General features: G+C 33.0%; 1 protein-coding gene and 1 non-coding gene across 2 annotated transcripts; both read right to left on the reverse strand.

Annotated features, from left to right (window-relative positions):
- Nucleotides 1-3937: 3937 nt before the first annotated feature.
- On the reverse strand, nt 3938-20418 carry LOC133183433 (TIMELESS-interacting protein-like). Its single transcript, XM_061318392.1, has 8 exons — nt 20269-20418; nt 19794-19890; nt 10134-10209; nt 6503-6625; nt 5723-5821; nt 5145-5363; nt 4662-4764; nt 3938-4462 (listed from the first exon to the last, which is right to left on the reverse strand). The coding sequence occupies exons 1-8, from the start codon at nt 20402-20404 to the stop codon at nt 4002-4004; spliced, it is 1314 nt and encodes a 437-aa protein (XP_061174376.1). The 5' UTR covers nt 20405-20418; the 3' UTR covers nt 3938-4001.
- Trnas-aga (transfer RNA serine (anticodon AGA)) lies at nt 18265-18337 on the reverse strand. The gene has a single exon. It is a non-coding gene; the product is annotated as a tRNA-Ser (tRNA).
- Nucleotides 20419-22936: the final 2518 nt, after the last annotated feature.

Genomic DNA, 22936 nt, shown 5'->3' on the forward strand with positions numbered 1-22936 from the left:
ATGTGTTGAAGATGACATTACTGACAACATAATTTTAGAAAAATGTAACTTTTTTGTGAACTTTGAAAACTGAAGAAATATATGGTCTCAGAGCAGGGAATTGTCCTCTCCTTGTATGCCTTCTTTTGTGTCCATGTCACAACTTATCTTGTGCCATTGTAATATAAGCTTCATAATTGCAAAATCTTAAAAAGTGTTTAAAGATACAAAACGACATCCCCCTTTTTACATAATTTCATTCCAGAATCTCCACAGATATATGCTGTTAAAAATTCATTTTTGTTTAAAATAATGTGTCAGGCTTTGATTAACATATAATAATAAACATGAAAAATGTTTCCAAAATAGTTTTCCACATTTTGAAGCACATGCAAATTTCATTTATCACATCCCCAGGATCTGGGTGCACACAGCATCCTGAATCAATTACAAGATCTTTCCCTATTCTAAATGTTTGAAACATACAAGTGTTCTTGGGGAAAAAACCTGAACAATGGAAGTAAATAAAATTTATTCAGTATGTATTCCACAAAATTTGATATAGATACAAAGTGACAAAGCCCTTGTTGTATTTCAGACAAAATACATAATGTACATTGTACATGTAGTAGCACATCATAGATATTTATGAAATTTCTCTATGACTGAAAAAACATTATTATCACAATTTCTATATATAGCACTGTCTTTTTTTGTTTAATTCATAATTCTGAGTAAAAATTTTTCAACCTGTCTGATAATTCCATTCAGTTTCCAGGTTTAATTAATTCCTAATTTTTTTTTTACATACAACACAATACCAATAGTATAATACTTCAATAAATGATATAGTTAATAAATAGAAACACCCTACACAATCAACACTCTAAAAAAAATGAATATTCAGAATACTGTACTCTTTAACCAAAATTTAAGGAGAGATGATGCAAACTTTTTTTTCCAATAAATAAAGGTATGTTTACATAAGTAAAACAAGAGATGTTTGTGAAACACTTACCCCCCCCCCACCCCCCCCCCACCCCCCCAATAACTGGAATTTTTTCTAAGTCCAAGGGGCATAACTCTGTCAAAAATTGCTCGATCATACCCAAAACAAAACTTGACCTATATATTCTTATGATAAATCTGTATACCAAATTTCATTTCAGTATGTGTAACCTCTGCAAAGAAAATGAATGGAAACTGCCAATAACTGGAATTTTTCTAAGTCCAAGGGGCATAACTCTGTCAAAAATTGCTCGATCAAACCCAAAACAAAACTTGACCTAGATATTCTTATGATAAATCTGCATACAAAATTTCATTTCAATATGTGCAGCCTCTGCGAAGAAAATGAATGAAAAATGCAAATAATTTGAAATTTTCTAAGTCCAAGGGGATGAGACCTTAAAAACCGAGGCCCAGTGTCACGGCAGGCGTTGGCACAATAAAGATCCCTCACTGCTCAATGGCCCTGAGTGCCGAGTAAAGGTCAAAATTTGAAGCCTTTCACCGGTATATGGTGACGTCTCTATATGAGTGAAAAATTCTCGAATGGGACGTAAAACAACATACAATCAATCAATCAATCTAAGTTCAAGGGACATAACTCTGTCAAAAATTGCTCGATTGTACCAAAAACACCACATTACCTAAATATTCTTATGATAAATCTGTATACCAAATTTCATTTCAGAATGTGCAACCTCTGTGAAGAAAATGAACGGAAACTGTTGGTGGACCGACTGACAGCAGCAAAGCAATATGCCCTCCCTTCTTCAAAGGGGGGCATAATGAAGAAGTAACCACATAGATTTTTGTTTCATTCAAAATTTCACAGTAATGTCATATTAAGTGAAAAAAAAGTTGTATAGTCTTAAGAATGACTGCAAAAAGGTAGAATTTTGAATGTGATTGAAAGTCTACAATTTCTAAATATTTTATATCATTTATAACTAAAGTCCAAAAATATATACCAATCCTTGTATAGTCTTGTAAGAATGATTGCAAAAAGTTAGAATTTTTAACGTGATAGAAAGTTTACAATTTCTAAATATTTTATATCATTTACAACTAAAGTCCAAAAATATATATCAATCCAATCATCCATTTTCTTGTTTGTATCATCTGTCCTTAAGTACAAATCTACGCAACTTATTATGGATATATTAAAACAAATGTTTCACTACAGTAAGTCATAATTTAATATTTACATTTCCAAGTATTTTTCCTTAAGATTCTTTGCAAATTAGAAGATTGTTCATTTTCTCATGAACTACCATGAGATGAGCAATAATATCCCCATTGTTACGTCATAATACCGTAAAACTATAGTGCAAACTGTTTTGCTTAAAAAAATGACAGTTGAATGGTGTAACTTGTGGAAACCCATCAGAAAAATAATGTAAATATAAGAAATGAATTTAATTTTTGAAAATTCATGAGGTACATGAACTACGACGCTTCACGCCGGCATATTTATCATGAAGTGCTAACGCGCTTCATGAAATATGCCGGCGTGAAGCGTCATAGGTCATGTACTCATGAATCTTCAAAAATTAAATTCATTTCTTAAATATTACAATCCAACAACATATGAACATACATGTATATATTAAAGCATTTTAAATGAAAAATGTTGTTCTCTGTAGAAATTCACTCTTGCATTACCATATACATGTGTATTGGCTTGTCTTACATGTTAGTTTTCAAATATCAATCATAAAAGAAAAGAAAAAAAAAAACGATTAAAAAGACGAGGATATTTTTCATAATAACTATTTCCCTAATTTGTTCTAGTATCTACTTGATTTGTTTTAGTATCTACTTGAGGTCATACTTTATTTTTAAATATTTTTAGGACTTGTGTTTACATCAAATTGAAAACTGAAATTTGCTTTTGAACAACTTTCAGAATGTGCCAAGAAGGCATATTATGAACTCAAATCAAGTATATCTTGCAATAACAATCAATCAGTGCAAGTTTTACTTAAACTAAATCAATCAATGATTGTATCATTTATAACATATGGATCTGAAATATGGATTACAGACTAGTTAGCTTTGAAAAAGAGTTATACTTCATGGCAAGCAAGACTTTCAATCTTCTAGAAAAAAACTAAACTTGATTTCTTTAAATATTTCCCATAAAGAGTTTAGGATTACGTTAAATAAAACTTTTGTTGACATGATCTATGAACAATTGAGCAAAATCTCATTACCTAACTCAGGGAAACTTTGTTTCTGCAGTAAAATCTTAAATTGTACTGAATATAAAATGCAGGATTACTTCAACATGTTCAAGTTTCCTTTGAAACGATGTGAATGATCATGCACAGCTAACAAAATAAAGAATTAGTGCACATTCACTTTTTATTGAAACAGTCAGATATTGTAAGCCAATGATCCTATACGCTATGCTTGTAATTTATTTGCTGAAAATGAAAAAAAATGTACATAACAGTCCTGCATATAACAGACTTCAATTTTAATATTATATTTTTTTCTGTTGTCTGTCATTTGATTTGTTATCTTGACTGTATGCCAACATGTCCATTACTTCTTTACAAAAAACCTGAAAGCAAGATGACCTGTTCATATGCAGTGGTGCTCATTCTTCAATGAAATAGCATAAATACACGTATATTATTATACAATTCATAAACAATATTTGCACTCTAGTTCACTGGAAAAAAATTTACTAGTATTTCAAAAGTGCATGGTCCCAAAACCTACATAATACAGCATGGGTAACATGTAGGACAAAAACAATACCGAAAGGCAACAACAAACGATCTGGTAATTCTAGGTATAAAGTAACAGGATGTCCAACTCAAAAAGGGATACTCTACACCACCGCAATTTATAAACTACAACTGAACTTAAACAAAAAAAAGAGTATTCATAATATACCCTGCCAGTTAAAATCCTGACATAAAAAACAAAGATTATTTACAATGATAGTATGTTGTACACTTTCATATTAACGGTTTAAAACAAAATTTGAAATTACAAAAATTAAATCATTCACTTTCTGAGAGATGAAGAAGAAGTTCATCCTCCGACATTTGATCACTGGATGATATATTCAGGTCTCCCGGCTTCTTTGCTGGACTTGTCAAAAGCGGAATGATCTGGCTCATCTCTGAACCCTTTGACTGATTGTCTGATATTTTGTTTACATTAACAAATGGAATCACTTCACTCAACTCACCATCCTGAGTTGTTTCAGATTCCCTGCTTGGATGGTTTTGAAGACTACCATTTGTGATATTACTTCCTGGAGTAATGACAGGAGTGCAGATGTCCTGAGAACTGTTGGCAGTCACTAAGCTATGGAAGGTGGGTTGGTTACCGGTATTGTTGATGGGAATGTTGCCATGACTACACATTTTAGGGGGTGACTGAATGATGTGGGAGGATGCTTGTGAAGGACTAGACACTGTTTGGGAGACTAGACGACGTGCTGGAGACTTTGGAATGGCTGAAGAATGTAAATGAAATCTCCATAGAGCTCAATTTTGTATTCAAGTTGAAATAGAATTCAAAATCATGTGAATCTATTAAAGCTTGTGATTTTATATCAGCACAAAATACTGCATATTTAAGCATACATGTATCTCAAATATATTGTAGAGTTTGATCTCAGTTATGATAAGAGAATCTCCCGTTAGCTGACTGACCTGGAGTCTTGAAGACTGATTGTCCGCCATGTTTATTAGCTCTCCTCTCCATGGCTAGCTGACGACTCCTCTCCAGCCTTTCCCTTTGCTCTGGGGTAAGACCCTAAAATCAGATCAGTGATTACTGCAAACATGTGGCATTACATTCTTGTAAAAGTTAGGCCATATAAAATTGAAATTACGGTTCTCAGGCCCATGTGCATTCATTTAGAGGTAGCCGCATTGCAAATTTTATCATGTATTTGATAAAATAAAAAGTTTTTAATGCTGAGACCAATCTGGAAAAAAATTCATAATTTATGAAATTCACAAACACTGGTCCCCCTTGAACAATTATAATACCATAGTACTTCATTTATATTACTTTACCACATTAAAAAGGTCTATAATATGCCATTTTCCAATTTTGTATTTGGATAGCCTCTTTGCCAAAAATTCCAAAGTTGGTGTGCACTTAGGAGCCTACTTAACATATGCACTCACCTGTGACACTCCAACATTGCTGTTCATGGCTTTGAAAGTGCCAGGAGTGGAAGAGGTGGAAGAAAGGGGTTGTGAGAGCTGTGCCTCTAACATTCCAGACCGTGGAGTCTCCCTCGAGGAGGAGGATGGAGGACTTGACCCATTCTGTTGTGAGGCATGCTTCTTCTTCTCCTCGGATATCATCTCCTCCCATGCTTCCTCTGCATCAAGGTCAATGTCCTATAACAAGTCATTTATTGAAAAAAAAATACATGGAGCCTCACAGGAAAAAAATTCAAAATTTTGTAGAATTATGGTAAAACAAGAGAACCATATGCAAAAATCTTCATCTGTCATACAGTGCTCATTTATAAATAAATGTTATGAAACTCCAAATCATTGCCTATGACTCACGTAAGTTAAGAACCCTACTGAATAACAGTACATGTAATAAAGAAGTAAATTTTGTTGCAAATAAGTCTCCCTTTTCTATAGCCATTTGCTTTGCTGTGCAGTTGAATCCTATCCTCTGTTCTGAGCAGATGTGTTGAAGCTGACCTTTTCATGTTCACTAAGTACACATTTACTATTATACTGACCTGAGATGCCTGGCCCGCCTCCTCTTCTCTTTCATCGTCATCTCTGACAAAGTCATCATTCAGGATGGGCATATCAAGACGCATTCTTTTTATACAGGTCTACAATCAATAGAATATCAGTTTAGTTACTATTAGCTCTGTGTGAATAACTTTGGACTATACATCTGCTGATTGGACATTTCTAATCTACTATTGTAGTAATAGCATGATAGATTTATCCTATAATTATTAATAAAATATATATCAGGGTATATTTTTTTCTGTGTGCTTTTTGCTTCCAGCTAGTGGAGTGGGCAGTGCAGGTAGTTGTGAAACTCTGTACATTTCTTTTCTGTACCTTATTCAGCATTTTGTTTAAGAAAACAAACAAAAATGTATATTTTTTTTATAAAGTTGATCCATCATGATGTAACAAATTTTTATTTCCAAATCAACACAGAAAAAATACTTCAATTTTAAATGTTTATGAAAGAGACAGATCTAACACATACATGTTGAGGGTTGGCTGTGAAGTTTGTAGACAAATGCTATCATTTTCCTACTGATCACACTGACAAATATGTATGATAATATTTAAATATAAAACATGATTTCAGTAAATGTGTAAAAATTGTTGAAAACTGTTGGTCCTGTTGATAAGGCCGGTAAAATTTTGTTTGGAAACTTATAAAGAGTGTGTGTATTTTACATTCACATGTAATATTTGTTAAAAGCATGTATTTAACTCTAAACGTAAGTCATTATTACCCAGTTTTCTGGATTAACATAGCCTTTTCTTACCTTGACTTCATTCTTTGTTCCCAATTTCTCAATTCTCTCTAGTACTTCATCAAAAGGCATTTTAGGAAACAATCTATGGGCCCAATGCTCCAAGTACCTCATAATAATCTGGAGGTCTCTGGCCTGTAAATATCAGTTGTTTATAAATTTTTGCTAACAAAATAAAATGCCCTATCCTATTGGAAATAACATCTACACATGTCCAGCTTGGAACAAAATTTGCACTGCATGAACAGATCAATCCAGATTAAGGCCGAATCAATAAATTATAATGTACCTAATGTATAAAATGTGACTGCCTAATGATATACGATAAAATGAATTATTGATACATGATCGAGATAGGAATCCATAATGAAAGACACCATTGAGGAGTCTGGAAGTATAATCTTCCATCAGGCATTGAAAAGAGTAAAACAGTTATTGGACTTTATTCATTAATTAGGACATATTTTGCTGATCAGTGAAGTATTTCATGATGTACAATATTTTATAGTGGTCAAACAAAGGTCATATTTCACTAGAACTGACACTTTCCTTTTAGCAAGCCATGAAAAGAAATAAGTAATTCTGCTTCAGAGATCATCAATAACGCTGTAAGCTGACATACCAATACAAATCACATTGCTATACATGAAGAGGGCAAAGTGAACTCAATGAGCTATCCATTACCATGATTACAGCAGTTTAATAGTTCACATTCAAATTCCTTTACCCATTCATACAGAAGGTCATTTATTATTATAACCTCCACTGTGATCAGCAAAAGGGCTTCTAGCAAAAGTACACTGTACTTCTGAGGAAAAGATAATATAATATTAGTTTTCTTCAGTAAATCATTTAACAGATCTTCTACAAGGAATATTAAGGTTTACAGGAAGTAACCCTGGCCAATTCTCATTGATAATGCTAGTTCTCTTTGATAATGCATATGACAGACTATCTTAACTTAGTTTTACAAAACTAGTTAAGATTTAAATAAGGAAAGAGGTCTAGACAATTTTCCTTTATGGAAGTCAATAATGATGACTGTCAACAACCAAAAGATGACTTTCACACTTACAAGAGTTATTTCCCTTTGTGGGGAGTCAATCTTGGGTCAATCAGCATAACATACCACTTTCCCTCTATAACATTACCAATTTGTGGGTCAGTATCTGATATACAAAATCCATATTATGTGTATATTTATTACATCCTTGTTGCCCCATACTTTGTTAGTATGTGTAAAATTGTCAAAAGATGTTTCAAATACATGTACAATGTATTTAAATTTTTACAGGTAAGTTACAAAGGACATAGTGAGAAAAATGGGTGTCATGCCAACAAAGGGAAATAACTCTTGCAAATCTGAAATCTGTCAATAATATACACTGTAAATAAACTTTATGTCTTCTCTAAACATTAAATACAGTGTAGATCATCAAAATTTTGGGACACCTTATTTTAGTAAGAATGTTTTTTGGTATATAAATGAGAGAAAAAAAAAAAGAATTTTGGTCATTTTTGTGTATAATAGACTTAAATACAGTTAAACTCGCTCAGAGCAAAGTCCTGGGGATCTGTGAGTTTGCTTTATTATATACCTGTAATTTGTTGTATCTTAAGGAGGGATTCTTCTCTTAAGAATACTTATTTCTTATATTTAAAAATCAATGAAATTTTCACAGAATCAAGAAGACAATATCACTAAGTGATGGTATCAGTTAGATTAAATTTGACCGTTTTATATTAGAGGCAAGGTCAGGTCAAGGTCAGTACCTTTTCCCTGGACATTAAGAATAAAAAAATACTGTTGCCAATCATGCGATGCCTACTCTATTTCAATAAATTAAATGTTTTTCTTTTTGCATAAAGAGATATAACCATATAGGGTCTATAAGATGATATTATCAAATTGACATAAATAATTTAACTAAAATGGATATTGGCTAATCCGAATTTTCTCTATTTTTCTTAAAATTTTAAGATATTTTAGTTATTTTTATATGCTTCCTATATTTAAATTTTTCTTTTTTTCACATATGGTAAAGTCGTCACATAAAGATACAAAATGATATAAAAATAAAAAGTTTTGACCGTTTACTAAGAGAGAAAAAGCACTTTTTACGGATTTTTGGATCATATCTGAACTTAGATTGGAAGCTTTTAAAAGCTAACATAATTGTAGTTTGTTTGAAAAATCATATTTATTTGATATATTTTAAAACTTTAGTCCCTTATTATTAACTTACATTTTAAAATTTTCCCCAAGTCTTTGATTGTGTAAAAATTATAACTAAATTCATTTTTCTATAATTATTTTGAGAGGCAGAAAAGAAGATATTTTCATATGCTGCCATTCCGCCAAAAATATAGTCCCTGCTAGATTTCAAACTCAGTTTACCATTTCTATTTAAAGTTGTACAATTGTGATGAGGAAAGAAAAATATGATCTTTTAAATCTCTTACATCTAAATATATAAAACATATAAGCAAATATACTTTGAATATTTCATCTAGTCAGAAACCAGACAAGAATCCCTCCTTAATAATTAAAAGTATATATAGCAAATTCACAATGTACAAGTTTTCCTTCAAGTATTACTATTAAATATGTTCTGGGAGGTAAAAATACAAAACTTGCATTGAAGTACAAAAGTTTTCTGATGAATTTAATTTTAGATTTTAAAACTTAAGAAAAATAATGTCCATTCAATATCTTAAAATTAAGTTTAATAAACCCTCTGCTCACTCATATAAAATCTTGTTCAACTTTTATGATTTTCCCAAAGAAATGTATTTTACAAGTAAAATACAAACACTTATACTATAGCTTGTGGGGCAAAATTAAACAAAAAAGACATTTCAACTTGACAAATCTATAAAGGAATATTAGACATTTCTGTCATTAAGAGTTATCTCTCTTATCAGAGTATCGATGAACCTAAAAAAATCTTTCAAAAAGCATTAAAAAAAGATGTTTATTGTTATTCTAAACCTCTATAGGTCACAAAATCAGTTTGCTACATCCGTAAATTCATTTATCTCACAACATCAACTGTAAAATTTTACAAAGAATCATTAAGACTTTTTCTAGGAATACCTTAAAAACTTTGCTATATCTATTTTTGTGTTAAAGGATTGATTGATTGATTGTATGTTTTTTACGTCCCGTACGAGAACTTTTCACTCATATAGAGACATCACCATATACCAGTGAAGGGCTTCAAATTTAGACCTTTACTCGGCACTCAGGGCCATTGAGCAGTGAGGGATCTTTATTGTGCCAACGCCTGCCGTGACAAGGGGCCTTGGTTTTTAAGGTCTCATCCGAAGGACCCGCAACTTTCACTTCAAAGTGCCAAGTGCTTGGCAAGGGAACAGTTGCTACCTATTTTTTATCCACTCAGGTCAGTCACGGCCGGGGCTCGAACCCACAACCTTCCGATCACGCTCTTCTTGTGCTAAATGAGTTTACTGTACAAATATATGTGAGAATGAAATTTTCATGAGCAGACAGATAAAATAAATGAAAATAAGTGATTTACAGTAATATAGCTTATTCTTCTAAACCACATTGTACTGTATGCATTACACATAGATATTAGTGCTGATTCTTCCATTGTTCAAATTATCAAACTTTATTTACCTCATGCCCTTGTCCTTTAAACTTCACATCTTGGAAAACCTTAGGTAAAACAGGTATTCCTCTTTCACCAGTCAACCTGAAAAAAGTTTGTTTTTTTTTAGAGATACACATGTATGACAAGGTGGATAACAGCCTTTTGAAAAGCTCTTGACATTTTGTAAGCATTTATAAATACATAACCTTTTTTTTTAAAAATTAGATATACCAAAAATCATGACTTTCAATGAAATAAATTGATAATGCCACATAAACTTGCCTATTATTCAGTCTACTTGTAAGTCCTTTGTATTCTTATAAATTATTTTGGAGGGATTTGCCACTGACTTATTTGCAATTTAATTGGTACAACATTTTGTCAGAATCGGTTGACAATTTCAGAAAAAATCATGCTCTATTGTTTTTACCTATGTTTCAAATAATACTCTGGGAAATGACACCAATATTTAATCTACCAATTTCATACCAATACTCTAATGTATTTACCTGTGTTCATATAATATTTTGGGATATGACATCAATATTTAACCTTTCATTCTCAACAAATTGAACAGCTATAAAGAAATATTACATTTTATAGCCATCCAGAAAAATATGTTTCTCGGTCTCCTCTGTAAGTCGGGCATAGAGTTATGGACTAAAATCTAAATCCCCAAATTTTTAAATCTGACTTATAGGTAAGTAGATATAGTACATGTACTTCCATGTTTTTTTTTTAATACTTTGACTTCCATTACTTTGGAAATATTTTTTTTCAATTATGTTTGGACTAATACGTACATGTACTTCCATTTTGTTTTTAAATACTTTGACTTCCATTACTTTGGAAATATTTTTTTATATTATGTATTGTTTCTTGGCCAATCTGTATCTCTAATTCAGATTCAATTTTTTTCATTCTTTATCAAATCAAAATGAATTTGAACTATACCTCTGCTTTTAATTTATCATAATATGATTAATATATAACTATATCATTATATAGAATTACGAAATTTTAGGAAAATTTTTGTCCTTTACCAAGCAGAAAAAGATTCTAAAAAAGCAGACATTACCTAGGGTTACAAAAATAAAAGATTTTTTTCTCGTCTGAATCACTATTTTTTTTTCTGAATTTTGAATTAGACTGACAATTCATTTTGCCTCAGGAACAATTTCATAAAGGATGATTATTCGAAGATAAAAAAAACAACATCAAGTTTATACTAAGAACAATGATCAATATGACTTGTAATTTGTTGTATGGATGGAAAAGGGTGAAACAGATGCCATTTTTCAATGGGGTATGCTTCCAAGAAATCCATACTTTGTTGACAATGTCCACATTCCCTACCGTCTGCACAATGTCTGAAATATTTACCAAATCTGTGGTTGTTTGACCATTTTTAAAATAACACTCTGTGAAATGAATAAAGCAATTAATCCAAATCACACGCTAACTTAAATAATTGTTATGGCACCTCATTTAATTCTTTCCTAATGATTTATTTTTCTACTGTTGGCCATTATAGGATTATATTTACAGGTTTTGGATCTAAAATGTTGACAAGAAAATAAGTAATGACATCTGAATTCATAGTGTGGTACCTTGCTTAACCACAAAACAGCACGAGTCCATTTTATTTTACAGGATCATGTACCATTATGTCATTACATAAGGGATCTTAGTATTGTGTGTTATAGATTTCATCTTCATCAGGGACATTAATGATTATTTGCAGTTTCAAAAAGAAAGAAAAAAATTCTCTCTCTCTCTCTATACATATAACTTTAGATTAAAAACTATAGAGGTTTTAGAGGGATTGTATCTCCACAGAGAAAATGTCCCAAAATCTTCCATGCAACTAGTAAAGGTGCCCTAAAAATGTTTTCTTAAAATAAGTATCTGATGATGTCATTCTGGACATCTATGTCCAGAGGTCTTGTAGGTCCCAGGTAAATCTAACACCTGTGTGGGAGTTGTACCTGGCCATATTCCGCCTGTTTTTCAGATTATTGATGTACCTGTCACTACAGGCCTACATCAACCCTAGCAATAAATACTGTAGTACTTTGTCTTTCCTGTCACACTGGACCATCTACAAAGTCAAATCTACACTTCTCTATGGAAATATTGGGACCACCATAACTGTAACTACATCTTACTCATCTATACCAGCTAAACACCTTTCCATTTTCAGCTGCAGTAATTATAAATTGCTCATTTATACCTGCTCAGTAATTATAAATCAGTTTTACTTGACATTAATCATTCTTTGGGTATATGCTATGTGGTGGTGTGACAGTGGTGTGCATTCTATCTTAAATGTCTGAACCCTCTGTAATATATTTAAGATGATGCTTCTTCCTCTCTGTTTAAACATTGGCCAGAGATAAAGCATCACTGTTTTGTAGTGAATTTTTATGGCACCATTCCGAAAAGGTTGTAGAATTCTTATGAATACATAATCCCCATAGAACACAAGCATTCTGAGAGTATTGCATTAACAATACTAGTCCCCTACCGGCAAGTGTAATCTGGTTCCCATTTAAAAATTATTAATGCCTTAATTCCATCAATAAATCATTGAAGCAGAACATAATACAAACTTGATCTATAACTCATCAAGGTAGACTCACATACCAAAAATCAGCTCAATATCTATCTGCAAGCATTTAGGAAAAAAGGGCGGAAATCCCTTAAAAATTAGAAAGGCAGTAATTCCTTCAAAAAATCATTGAAGCAGAAAGAAATCCAAGATACACTCACATACAAAAAAAAGGTCAATATCTGTTAGCATTTAGAAACAAGAGGCCCATGGGCCACAGCGCTCACCTGAGTAACTTTGGCCTTGCTGTTTTTCATGTGATTTCTCCCCCCCCCCCCCCCCCGTAGTGCTTATTGTGGTCCCGCCCTACCCCCAGGGGTCATGATTTGAATAATTAGAATCTACACTAGGTACCCCAGGATGCTTCCACATAAGTTTCAGCCTTTCTGGCCCAATGGTTCTTGAGAAGAAGATTTTTAAAGATTTTTTCTGCATATTTCAATGTAAAACTTGGATTCCCTATTGTGGCCCTGCCCTACCCCCGGGGGTCATGATTTGAACAATTTAAAATCTACACTACCCCAGAATGCTTCCAAATTAGTTTCAGCTTTTCTGGCCCAGTGGTTCTTGAGAAGAAGATTTTTAAAGATTTTTACTACACATTTCAATGTAAAACTTGGATTCCCTATTGTGGCCCCGCCCTACTCCCAGGGGTCATGATTTGAACAATTTAAAATCTACACTACCCAAGGATGCTTCCAAATAAGTTTCAGCTTTTCTGGCCCAGTGGTTCTTGAGAAGAAGATTTTTAAAGATTTTTACTACATATTTCAATGTAAAACTTGGATTCCATATTGTGGCCCCCACTACCCCCAGGGGTCATGATTTGAACAATTTAGAATCTGCACTACCCCAGGATGCTTCCACGTAGGTTTCAGCTTTTCTGGCCCAGTGGTTCTTGAGAAGAAGATTTTTTAATGACCCCACCCAATTTTTGTATTTTCTTGATTATCTCCCCTTTGAAGGGGACCTGGCTCTTCATTTGAACAATTTAAACTCCCCTTCACTCAAGGATACTTAGTACCAAGTTTGGTTAAAATTGGCCCAGTGGTTCTTGAGAAGAAGTCGAAAATGTGAAAAGTTTACAGACGAACGGACGGACGGACAGACAGACGGACGGACGGACAACGGGTGATCAGAAAAGCTCACTTGAGCTTTCAGCTCAGGTGAGCTAAAAAGTGCAGAAAACCGTAAAAAAAAAAATAAAAAGGCAGTAATTCCCTCAAAAATCATTGAAGCAGAACAAAATCCAAACTTGACCTGTAACTCTTTAAGCATCCTCACAACGTCAAGGTTTTGTGATTTCGGAACTCCACACAAACCCTTGACATAAGTCGTTATTTAAAAGTTGGGCTAGAAAGCTACTATTTCATTTGTTCCTGGTCTAGGACTGGAACCAATCAGAAAACAGCTTTTATTGTAGGTAAGTTTTGTAAACAAATATGACTTGTCTTTAAAATGGAAAGTGTCAATATTGTAGGATTTGTGACTAGTTACTTTAAATGAAACATCGGGGATTAATTTTTTGAAGATCGTCCTCCTTACAATCACAAGATATGCTCTGGAGTTAGGCAATTTGACAACCACAGATTAGAAAGATATATTTTCATTGGTTAGTTTATAATTACCCATTATGTCATGTGTGACAAAAAGCCCAACTTTTAAATAAAGACTTATGTCAAGGGTTTGTGTGGAGTTCTGAAATCACAAAACCTTGGCATTGTGAGGATGCTCTTTAAGATACACTCAGAAATCAAAAATCAGCTCAATATCTGCAAGTGTTTAGAAAAAAAGTGCGGAAAACCATGTGGGACAGATTGACGAAGGACAGCTAGACAGAGGAGGAGGAAACCTATAGTCCCCTGCTGTTTCACCGTTAGGGGACTAATAAACAAGCATTCTGAGAGTATTGCATTAGCAATACTAGTCCCCTACTGGCAAGTGTAATCTGGTTCCCGTTAAAAATTGAAAATGCCATAATTCCTTCAAAAATCATTGAAGCGGAATGAAATGCAAACCTGATCTATAACTAATCAAGGAAAAGTTACATACCAATCAAAGGCCTGAAGGCCTGAGAGGCACATTGCATTGAAGATAGAAAAATCAACAACAAAAAAAAATTCATCTTACATGTTGAGGGAAAATCAGGAATAAAAATAAAAATTTAAATATCGTTTCTTTGAGGTTAAAAAATGTTTTGAGTCTTGGCATTTTTAGCCAGTCGGTTTGGAGAGGTCAAACAAACATTTTTTTTTAAGATATTCAATTATAATTCATTGATATTTACATGTAAATTAATTTATAATTGATTTTAATTATATTTTTATTTTTTATTTTTATTTTTTCATTATTATCATACATGTAGTAGGAAGATGAAATATAATGAATGAGAATTTAGAAAGGAATGATTATTGAATAATTCTATATAATATCATATCTGAATTTTTTTTAGTTTCTTCATTATGTGCACTTTTTTAATATCAATACTTTGTCTTAGACTAGTTTTCTCAATCAAAATGGCATAATACGTAAAGCATAGTGGGATACATGATATGTTCATATAAATAATACGGGACTAAAATAATTAAAAAAAAAAAAAATAAAAAAAACAATCGGGCATGGTATACCATATACTATGAAACCCCTCAATGGCGGACGATTTCCTCCGATATTTTCGATATAATTGGCTCTATAAAACCTTGGTGGTAAGGATTGAACTTAAAACGTCTATGTTATAAGGTATTGGTAATCCTATTAATTGAAATCCACAGCCATTGCATGTTTTTATCAGTCATTTAATCATATTCAACCGACATTTCACCAAAAACCGATCATTTCACCATTTCATGTCACCCTCTTTGGATTTTTTTCCCGAAAGGTGGCACTTGTTGCAAATATTTATTCAGTTGGACATCTTACTATTCGTTTCATCGAAGTGACAAAATAATAATATCCCTTCTATTTCAATAAAAAACAACCATCTTGTTCCTATTGTTAGTGAAGTTTTATAAAATAAAATTATTGTATATTTTTCTCAGATATTCCTACAAGCAATCATGTCGTCTTACAAGGCCTAATAATTTATAGTACGAGCTGTTGTTATGCAAATAGATCTTACTCCACGTCGCGCATGTTTGTTTGTTGTTGTTTTCTCTCTCCCTCTCTCTCTCTTTTTTTTTGTTTGTTTCATTTTTGTTTTCTTTCTTGCTTTCAACGTATAAACAACATATACCTCAGTATATGTGAGAGTTTATGTTATTTGATATTTAAAAATAGACAATGAATATCACCAACTCTTCAATATACATTTGCACTATTTTCAATAGCATATTTAGAATCAATATTGTGGAGTCCTTTGTCGCGGCAGTAAGAAAGAAAGAATCGGGGGTCGTCAGCAATGAGGCTACATCGCTGATAGCGATGCGCCTCAAAAATCAGCTCAATATCTGCAAGCGTTTAGAAAAAAAAATGCGGAAAACCCTTAGAAATTAAGAAGGTTGTAATTCTGACAAAAATCAATGAAGCGGAATGAAATGCAAACTTGATCTGTAACTCATCAATATACAGATACCAAAAATCAGCTCAATATCTGCAAACATTTGGGGAAAAAGTGCGGAAAACCAAGTGGGACAGACTGACAGACAGAAAGCTAGACAGACAGATGGACTGAGGCAGAGGAAACCTATAGTCCCCTCCAGTTTCACCGGTAGAGGAATAAAAAGACTGCTTTTGAAATCAAGGACCCCCCTTCTTTAAAAATTTGACTTTACATTTTCTGCAGGGCTCTCACACCCAATTTTGGTACTGGGGGCCGGGGCCAAATTAAGGAATTGGGAAAAAAGCATTGTTTTTATAAAAATTGGGAAATTTTTACCAGTCATAATTTTAACTCTTAAAACAAGAAAATCAAATAAACACAGAATAACCATATAAACTGAAAACAAATCATCTTATTTATTCAAGGTAGATCTTAATAAGACATGTAATTGACTGTTCAGATGTTTAGAACTTTAAAATAAAATGTTTGTCTTTAGATGTCCTGAAATGCTCTAGGGCTCTGGTCAGAACTTTAAATGTTTGTCTTTGGATGTCCTGAAATGTTCTAGGGCAGGGTTTCAATAACCACCAACTCAGAATTAGATTCTGTTAATTGTAGAGCAGCAGTTTGTTGTTTAAACAAAGTATCTATTTTCTTACATTTGTAAGTTGTCTTAGTAGAAATCTTTTTTCTATAGTATTCACATTATGCGACATGTTTGTGAATAAACAAGTCGTACCTAAGAGAATTCGTAATTTACTATAGTTGACTCTCGCTTTCATATTAAACTGGTTCCAGCATGTATACGAACTACCAGTTTACAACACGGAAGTGTTTCCTTCATATCTTCACAGTGCTTTTACGACTGTCAAAGATATGCTTTTTATTTTTTTTAAAGTAATAAATTTTAAGCAATCATACATTGGGAATTTTTACACTCAAATTTGGGGAAAAGGGTGCCTTTTTCACGTTGGGAACAGGGCCGAATATCGGCCCCAATTAAAGAGAATCGAGAGCCCTGTTCTGAGAATGTTAACAAACAGGTATCAATCTAATGAATCTATTACAAATACAAATCATAAACAGGACAAAAAAAAATGGATCTCTGAAAACATTAAAGGTTGGTCAGATGCCTAATTCTATTTGTGGGAAGATGGAAAATCTTGGCAGTAAAGTTGAAGATCCAAAGTACATTCCTCTCCCAGATAAATACAATCAGATAATTCAGGAGTGGACGGGATTAGGAAGTCATGAAGTGGGCCCTAACAAGTGACCACACTTTGGCGGACATGGCCTCTCTGTTTAAACACTGACCAGAGATAAAGTAAAAATAAACATTGATTGGGTGACCTCTTGACCAGGTCAACATCTCAACACTGGAGGGGAAACATAGATTATAAACAATACATCACAGAATACACAACAAATATCTACCCATCATGCTTAACCAGTACTTGATCAAGTTTTTTAGCAGTATTGAACCCTAGAATGTGTGGAAAGAGATGTCTTATCTTAGTTGTTCTTGAAGACTGGTATATGACAATGTCAACTTTAAGCACTTTCAAGTGTGGTAGGTTGTAAAAACATTATGCCATTCAGACAATTACCAGTGATAAGGCTTATGTCTGAGCCCCTCTGACAAATTTCTTGTAAATCTCCTGGCCATTACACTGAAGTCATACATGTGATAAATTTTAGACCCAAATACTGTACAGGGGTCTTCAAAATAATTAGAATTTAGGTGAAAATACTGTCCATTGTTCATCAAAAAACTGTACAAATATTGACCAAAAACCAATGTAAGAGATTCAATTTTTTTTACTAGTAAACTTCAAATCAACCAACAAGTTTAGCACTGCATGCAGTGTTACATGTAATTACTCATTTCAAGAAACTTTTGCAGCTTTAAGAATTTCAGCAATTCCCATGGTCAATGCTGAATTTTGTAAAAAGACTTCCATAGTATAGCGTTTTACACAAATGTAACAGGAGAGGAGAAAAATACGACGGACCAGACTGGGATTCAAACCCAGGCCCCCTGAAATTCTAGTCAGGCACTTTACCAACTGAGCTATCTGGCCACCGGAGATCGAACCCGTCTGACCGCCCCTCAAGAATCTCATCATCTCCAGTTATCTGCTTTTTTTAATGATACTAAAAGCATTTCTCTTACTCTGTGTTAGAATGGACAATACTTATGCATAAGAAGAGCAAAAAAAGTCATGGATTTAATTTCTTGTTGTTGTCACACAGTTGCTCTCATTCTCGTCATTTTTCTCTTTGAAATGTCTTTCTACTGACAAAATTTGAACAAATTGCAGCTGAAAAACCCCTTATAAAAACAACATTTAGCCTAAGAAAAAGCTTTGATATGTTGTAATTATTGCAGGAAATTTTCACACCTTCGATCATGACGTTTTGTTTACATTAACCAAGCAAAACAGTAAGTCATGCATCAAATGAGATTTCCAGTGTTGCGAGAGCAAGAATTAAGGTCAGACGATACGTTCCTCAGATATCTGTTATGTAAATCTTCGTAATATGTGAAAAACATTCAAAATTTTAATTACCTTCTGATTTCTAAACCAGTTTCTAATCGTCTTTAAAAAATCCAAACCCTAAAAAAATTGATATTGTCAAATTAAGTTTTTTCCAAAAGGATTATATAAGAAAACTATTCTCTGGTATCTTGCACAAATGCCTGGTAAGGTACCTCAATTTCTTGTGAGTAAACTTGTTAATGTAGCAATACTTCAACGACAAAAGCTTTGAAAAAATTTTATATTATTGAGGAACGTATCGTCTGTCCTTAAAGAGAAATGAAAGTTTCCAGTAAATAATTCAAAATACAGGACAAATTTTCATTTCCCGTGAATTTTGGTGTACCACAGTGAGCCTGTGAAAGGGGTCGAAAATACGTGACATTTTGTGTACAGCAGGTACACGTATATCAGGCCCAAAAAATAATAGTCTTGTTTCCTGCTACCCGACCAACACTATTTTTTTGTGTCCGACCCTTAAGTTTTTTTTTTAGTTTTGGAAGAAAAAAATGGGAATTTCCAGAATTTCATGGTTCTGACACTGTAATCAGTTTCCACGTTAACACAAAACAAGCATTTCATGAAACTCTCCATGTTTTAAATATGGACTTTCATAGAATACCACTTGAGTTACGCATCAAAAGACATGAAATTTAACTTTAAAAGACAATATTGACCTGTGACATGTTTAATTTGATCCTGTATTAGTTCACATACAAAAAATGCCGTCGAAAAAAATAAAATAATTTTCCTACCTACCCTTTTTCTTTCAGGCTGGTAGCAGCATGGAAACAAGGCTAATATTTTTTTGGCCTCACATGTATATGAAGTTTTCAGAAAAGGCATGTAGGTAAAGCTAAGAGTTGTTGTTTGGGGGTTAACTGTCTTGTAATATTGCTTTTGTTTAGGAAGTAAAGTTTATTGCATCACTTTTCCAATAAAGAAATCTGATAGGAAACCAACTGTGGTTGTGGTCTGAAACAAAACCCAGTCTTACCTGGTAGCATCTAACTTTGGTTGTGGTCTACGGACAACCTTCTTGGCTGCTCCCTTTGATAAATCCTTCAATCTGGACAACACTTCTGCACTGTTTTCTGCAAATTTTAATAGATTGTCAAAATTGATATGTTGGTCTCTGTCCCTAATTTCCAATTGCTACCACTTGAAAACTAACAGATTAAAGCAATGATTTATTTCTAGAAATTTTGAATATAGGTTTACAAACTGGTTTCATTCATGCAACAACATTCAACACAATTTTTAAAATTTGTTTTTACATTTTTTGCGTAATGATGACCCTTTGGGGGATGTTTTAGGGGGTTAAAAGTATTTTTTGAATTTTAATTTATGCAGAGAAAACACTGTTAGAGATTAACATCAAATAAAAAAGTATGTCAGTGTTACAGATCTATTGAGAAGACCAGTCTCTTAACAAAATAAAACAGCATATATGGAAAGAGATGTGTCCCTACCATCATTTTCCTCCCCATTCTGTGTTCCCTCTGCCCCTTCCTCATCTTCTGGGAGATCTGGCAGGGGTCCCACAGACAGGAATTCTTCTTCCTCCTCCTCAAAGATCTCGCCCATATCTAAATCCACTGACTCCATGCTTTTTCTCTTCAAAAGCCTGCAATAAGAAAGAATAATATTAAAATTTAAAATCACAAAAAATTAGCATTCCTTGCCATTTAAGTCCATTATCAAAGAGATTTTACATGAACAATAAATGTTTGCAAGTTGAATTCCCAAAGATTTTTTTTTTTTTACTTTGCTCTGGAAGTGTTTCATTTGATAATTGCTACAATCTACAATATGTGGAAGATTTATAAGTCTTTTCCATGTCAACCAATGAACAAAAGAATATACTGAAGATGTGATCTCCAATCCAGAGTTTTGGCATTGAAATTAGTGTACATGTGCTCTGGTTGCGTTTTAACTTTGATATCTTCCAAATTAAAAATTAATACCACTATCCTTAATTTTCACCTGAGAAAAATGATTTACTGAAGTTTATAGAGACCATGGCTGGATTGTAAAGATCATAGCAGCTATTCAGTCCTAGTTAGTGCTATGAAGTTAAATGAACATTAGGATAGCCCAAATGAGAGTTTCTTAAAACAATGCATTTAATAGACATGAATATCAAGCCACTAACAGTGAACAAGTTAGGCTAGCTGCTACGATCTTGAATGCAGACAATTGTATGATTCACAATGGTGACCTACTACTCCATTGATAATCATAGCTAAAACATTAAGTCTAATACTCCCATCTCTCTCTCTCTCTCTCTCTCCCCCCCCCCCCTGAACAAAAAAGGGGGAAAATCTTACACACCACAAATATCAATACAGGGAAAACATTTACACATTACTTCATATTCATTGAAAATATTAAATAAAAGAATAATTAAATGAGTTTTTCCATGAATTCTAATAATACAGAAAAAAAACTTTGACTGGGGCTTACTTTACTAGTTGTTGTTAATAAAATTGCAGCATGCAGGGTTTTTTTTAGGTCTTAAAATCTAGGGCCTGGACCTTTCCATTTGGGAAAAAATAGTGTCATTTAGTTGAAATTGGGAAAAATATCATAATTCACATTTTTCTAGATAAATTCAAATAGGAGCCATTTTTTGATTTGCAAAGCATTTATTGACTAATTTACATTCAATAAATCTTTACTGAAAATCAGCTTCACTTAATTGTTTGCTGTTCTGAAATTTTATTCAATTTAAGTTTAATTTTTTCCCATTATATTTAGAATAACATTAATGTCATGTTTCAAATTGTCTTTTGGGAATTTTCTTCAATGAAATTGGGAAAAACACACACTTTTTACCATTGGGAATGGGGCCTATTACAGGCCCCCTACGACCCCTAAAAAAACCCCTGGCATGTCATAATTTAATAGACCATTAAACTTAATGTGGTACAAATTAATATAAAAATAAACCCATAAAAGAGTTTCCTCAGACAATATCTCTTCTTTGATATACATGTATATATAATATACATATAGACTAAAGTAAGATACAAACTCTGAGGAGGAAATACTGTTAAATTTTTAATTGGTTAATCACAGAGAAAATAGCACCTGATTGGTTAGTAGGAAATTATCACATAAGATTACTAGTCAATAAATTTTCAACTTCTAGTTATTTCTTTGAACGTTTTTATCATTTTTTCCCAATGTCCTTGATTGTATTCAGTCATTAGCTGCATTTGTTTCATAAGCTTTTTTGTGATCTACACTTTCTGTCTACAGTATGTGTAATTTAATTCTGCATGTATATTCTTGACTTTAATTTTGACAATTAAGACTTTTGTTGAGGTTGATACACAGTCTCACTGTAAACAGCCATGGACTTTACAACTGACTTTGACAAAGTCCAAAGCTCTATATATAACCCATGTGCTTGACCTACTCCAATGGCTCTATATACAACCCATGACCCTGACCTACTCTAACGGCTCTATATATAACCCATGACCCTGACTTACTCTAACGGCTCTATATACAACCCATGATCTTGACCTACTCCAATGGCTCTATATACAACTTATGACCCTGACCTACTCTAACAGCTCTATATAAAACCCATGACCTTGACCTACTCTAACGGTTCTATATACAACCCATGACCCTGACCTACTCTAACTGCTCTATATACAACCCATGACCTTGACCTACTCCAATGCCTCTATATACAACCCATGACCCTGACCTACTCTAACTGCTCTATATACAACCCATGATCTTGACCTACTCTAACAGCCTTCACATAAAGATATGACACTGTCAAGAGCTTCTGAGTTGTGATAGAAATATGAAAGGGCACAGATTGCTTAGCTGTTTCCAACAAACAATAAATATATTTGCACTTTGGGGAAATTCCAAAATGATATACTTAAATTTTGTTATAATATAAATTACATATATACTTCATTTGTCCATACACATGATAAAGAGGCTTCAACTTTCTTTTATATTAGTTTTCTTTTCATAAAAAGAAAGAAAATATTGCTTACTGCTGCTAAAGAAAGAAAAATTATGAAACTTTTTTGAAAGGTTCCTACCGTTTAAGTGTGTAAGGCTCCGTCATGGTTGTTTAACTATTTGTTATATTCATGTCCACTGAAA

The sequence above is a fragment of the Saccostrea echinata genome, unplaced genomic scaffold, assembly GCF_033153115.1.
Source record: "Saccostrea echinata isolate AGI-Se365-2 ecotype Australia unplaced genomic scaffold, CSIRO_AGI_Sech_v1 ptg000009l, whole genome shotgun sequence".
In the NCBI taxonomy this organism is placed as follows: Eukaryota; Metazoa; Mollusca; class Bivalvia; order Ostreida; family Ostreidae; genus Saccostrea; species Saccostrea echinata.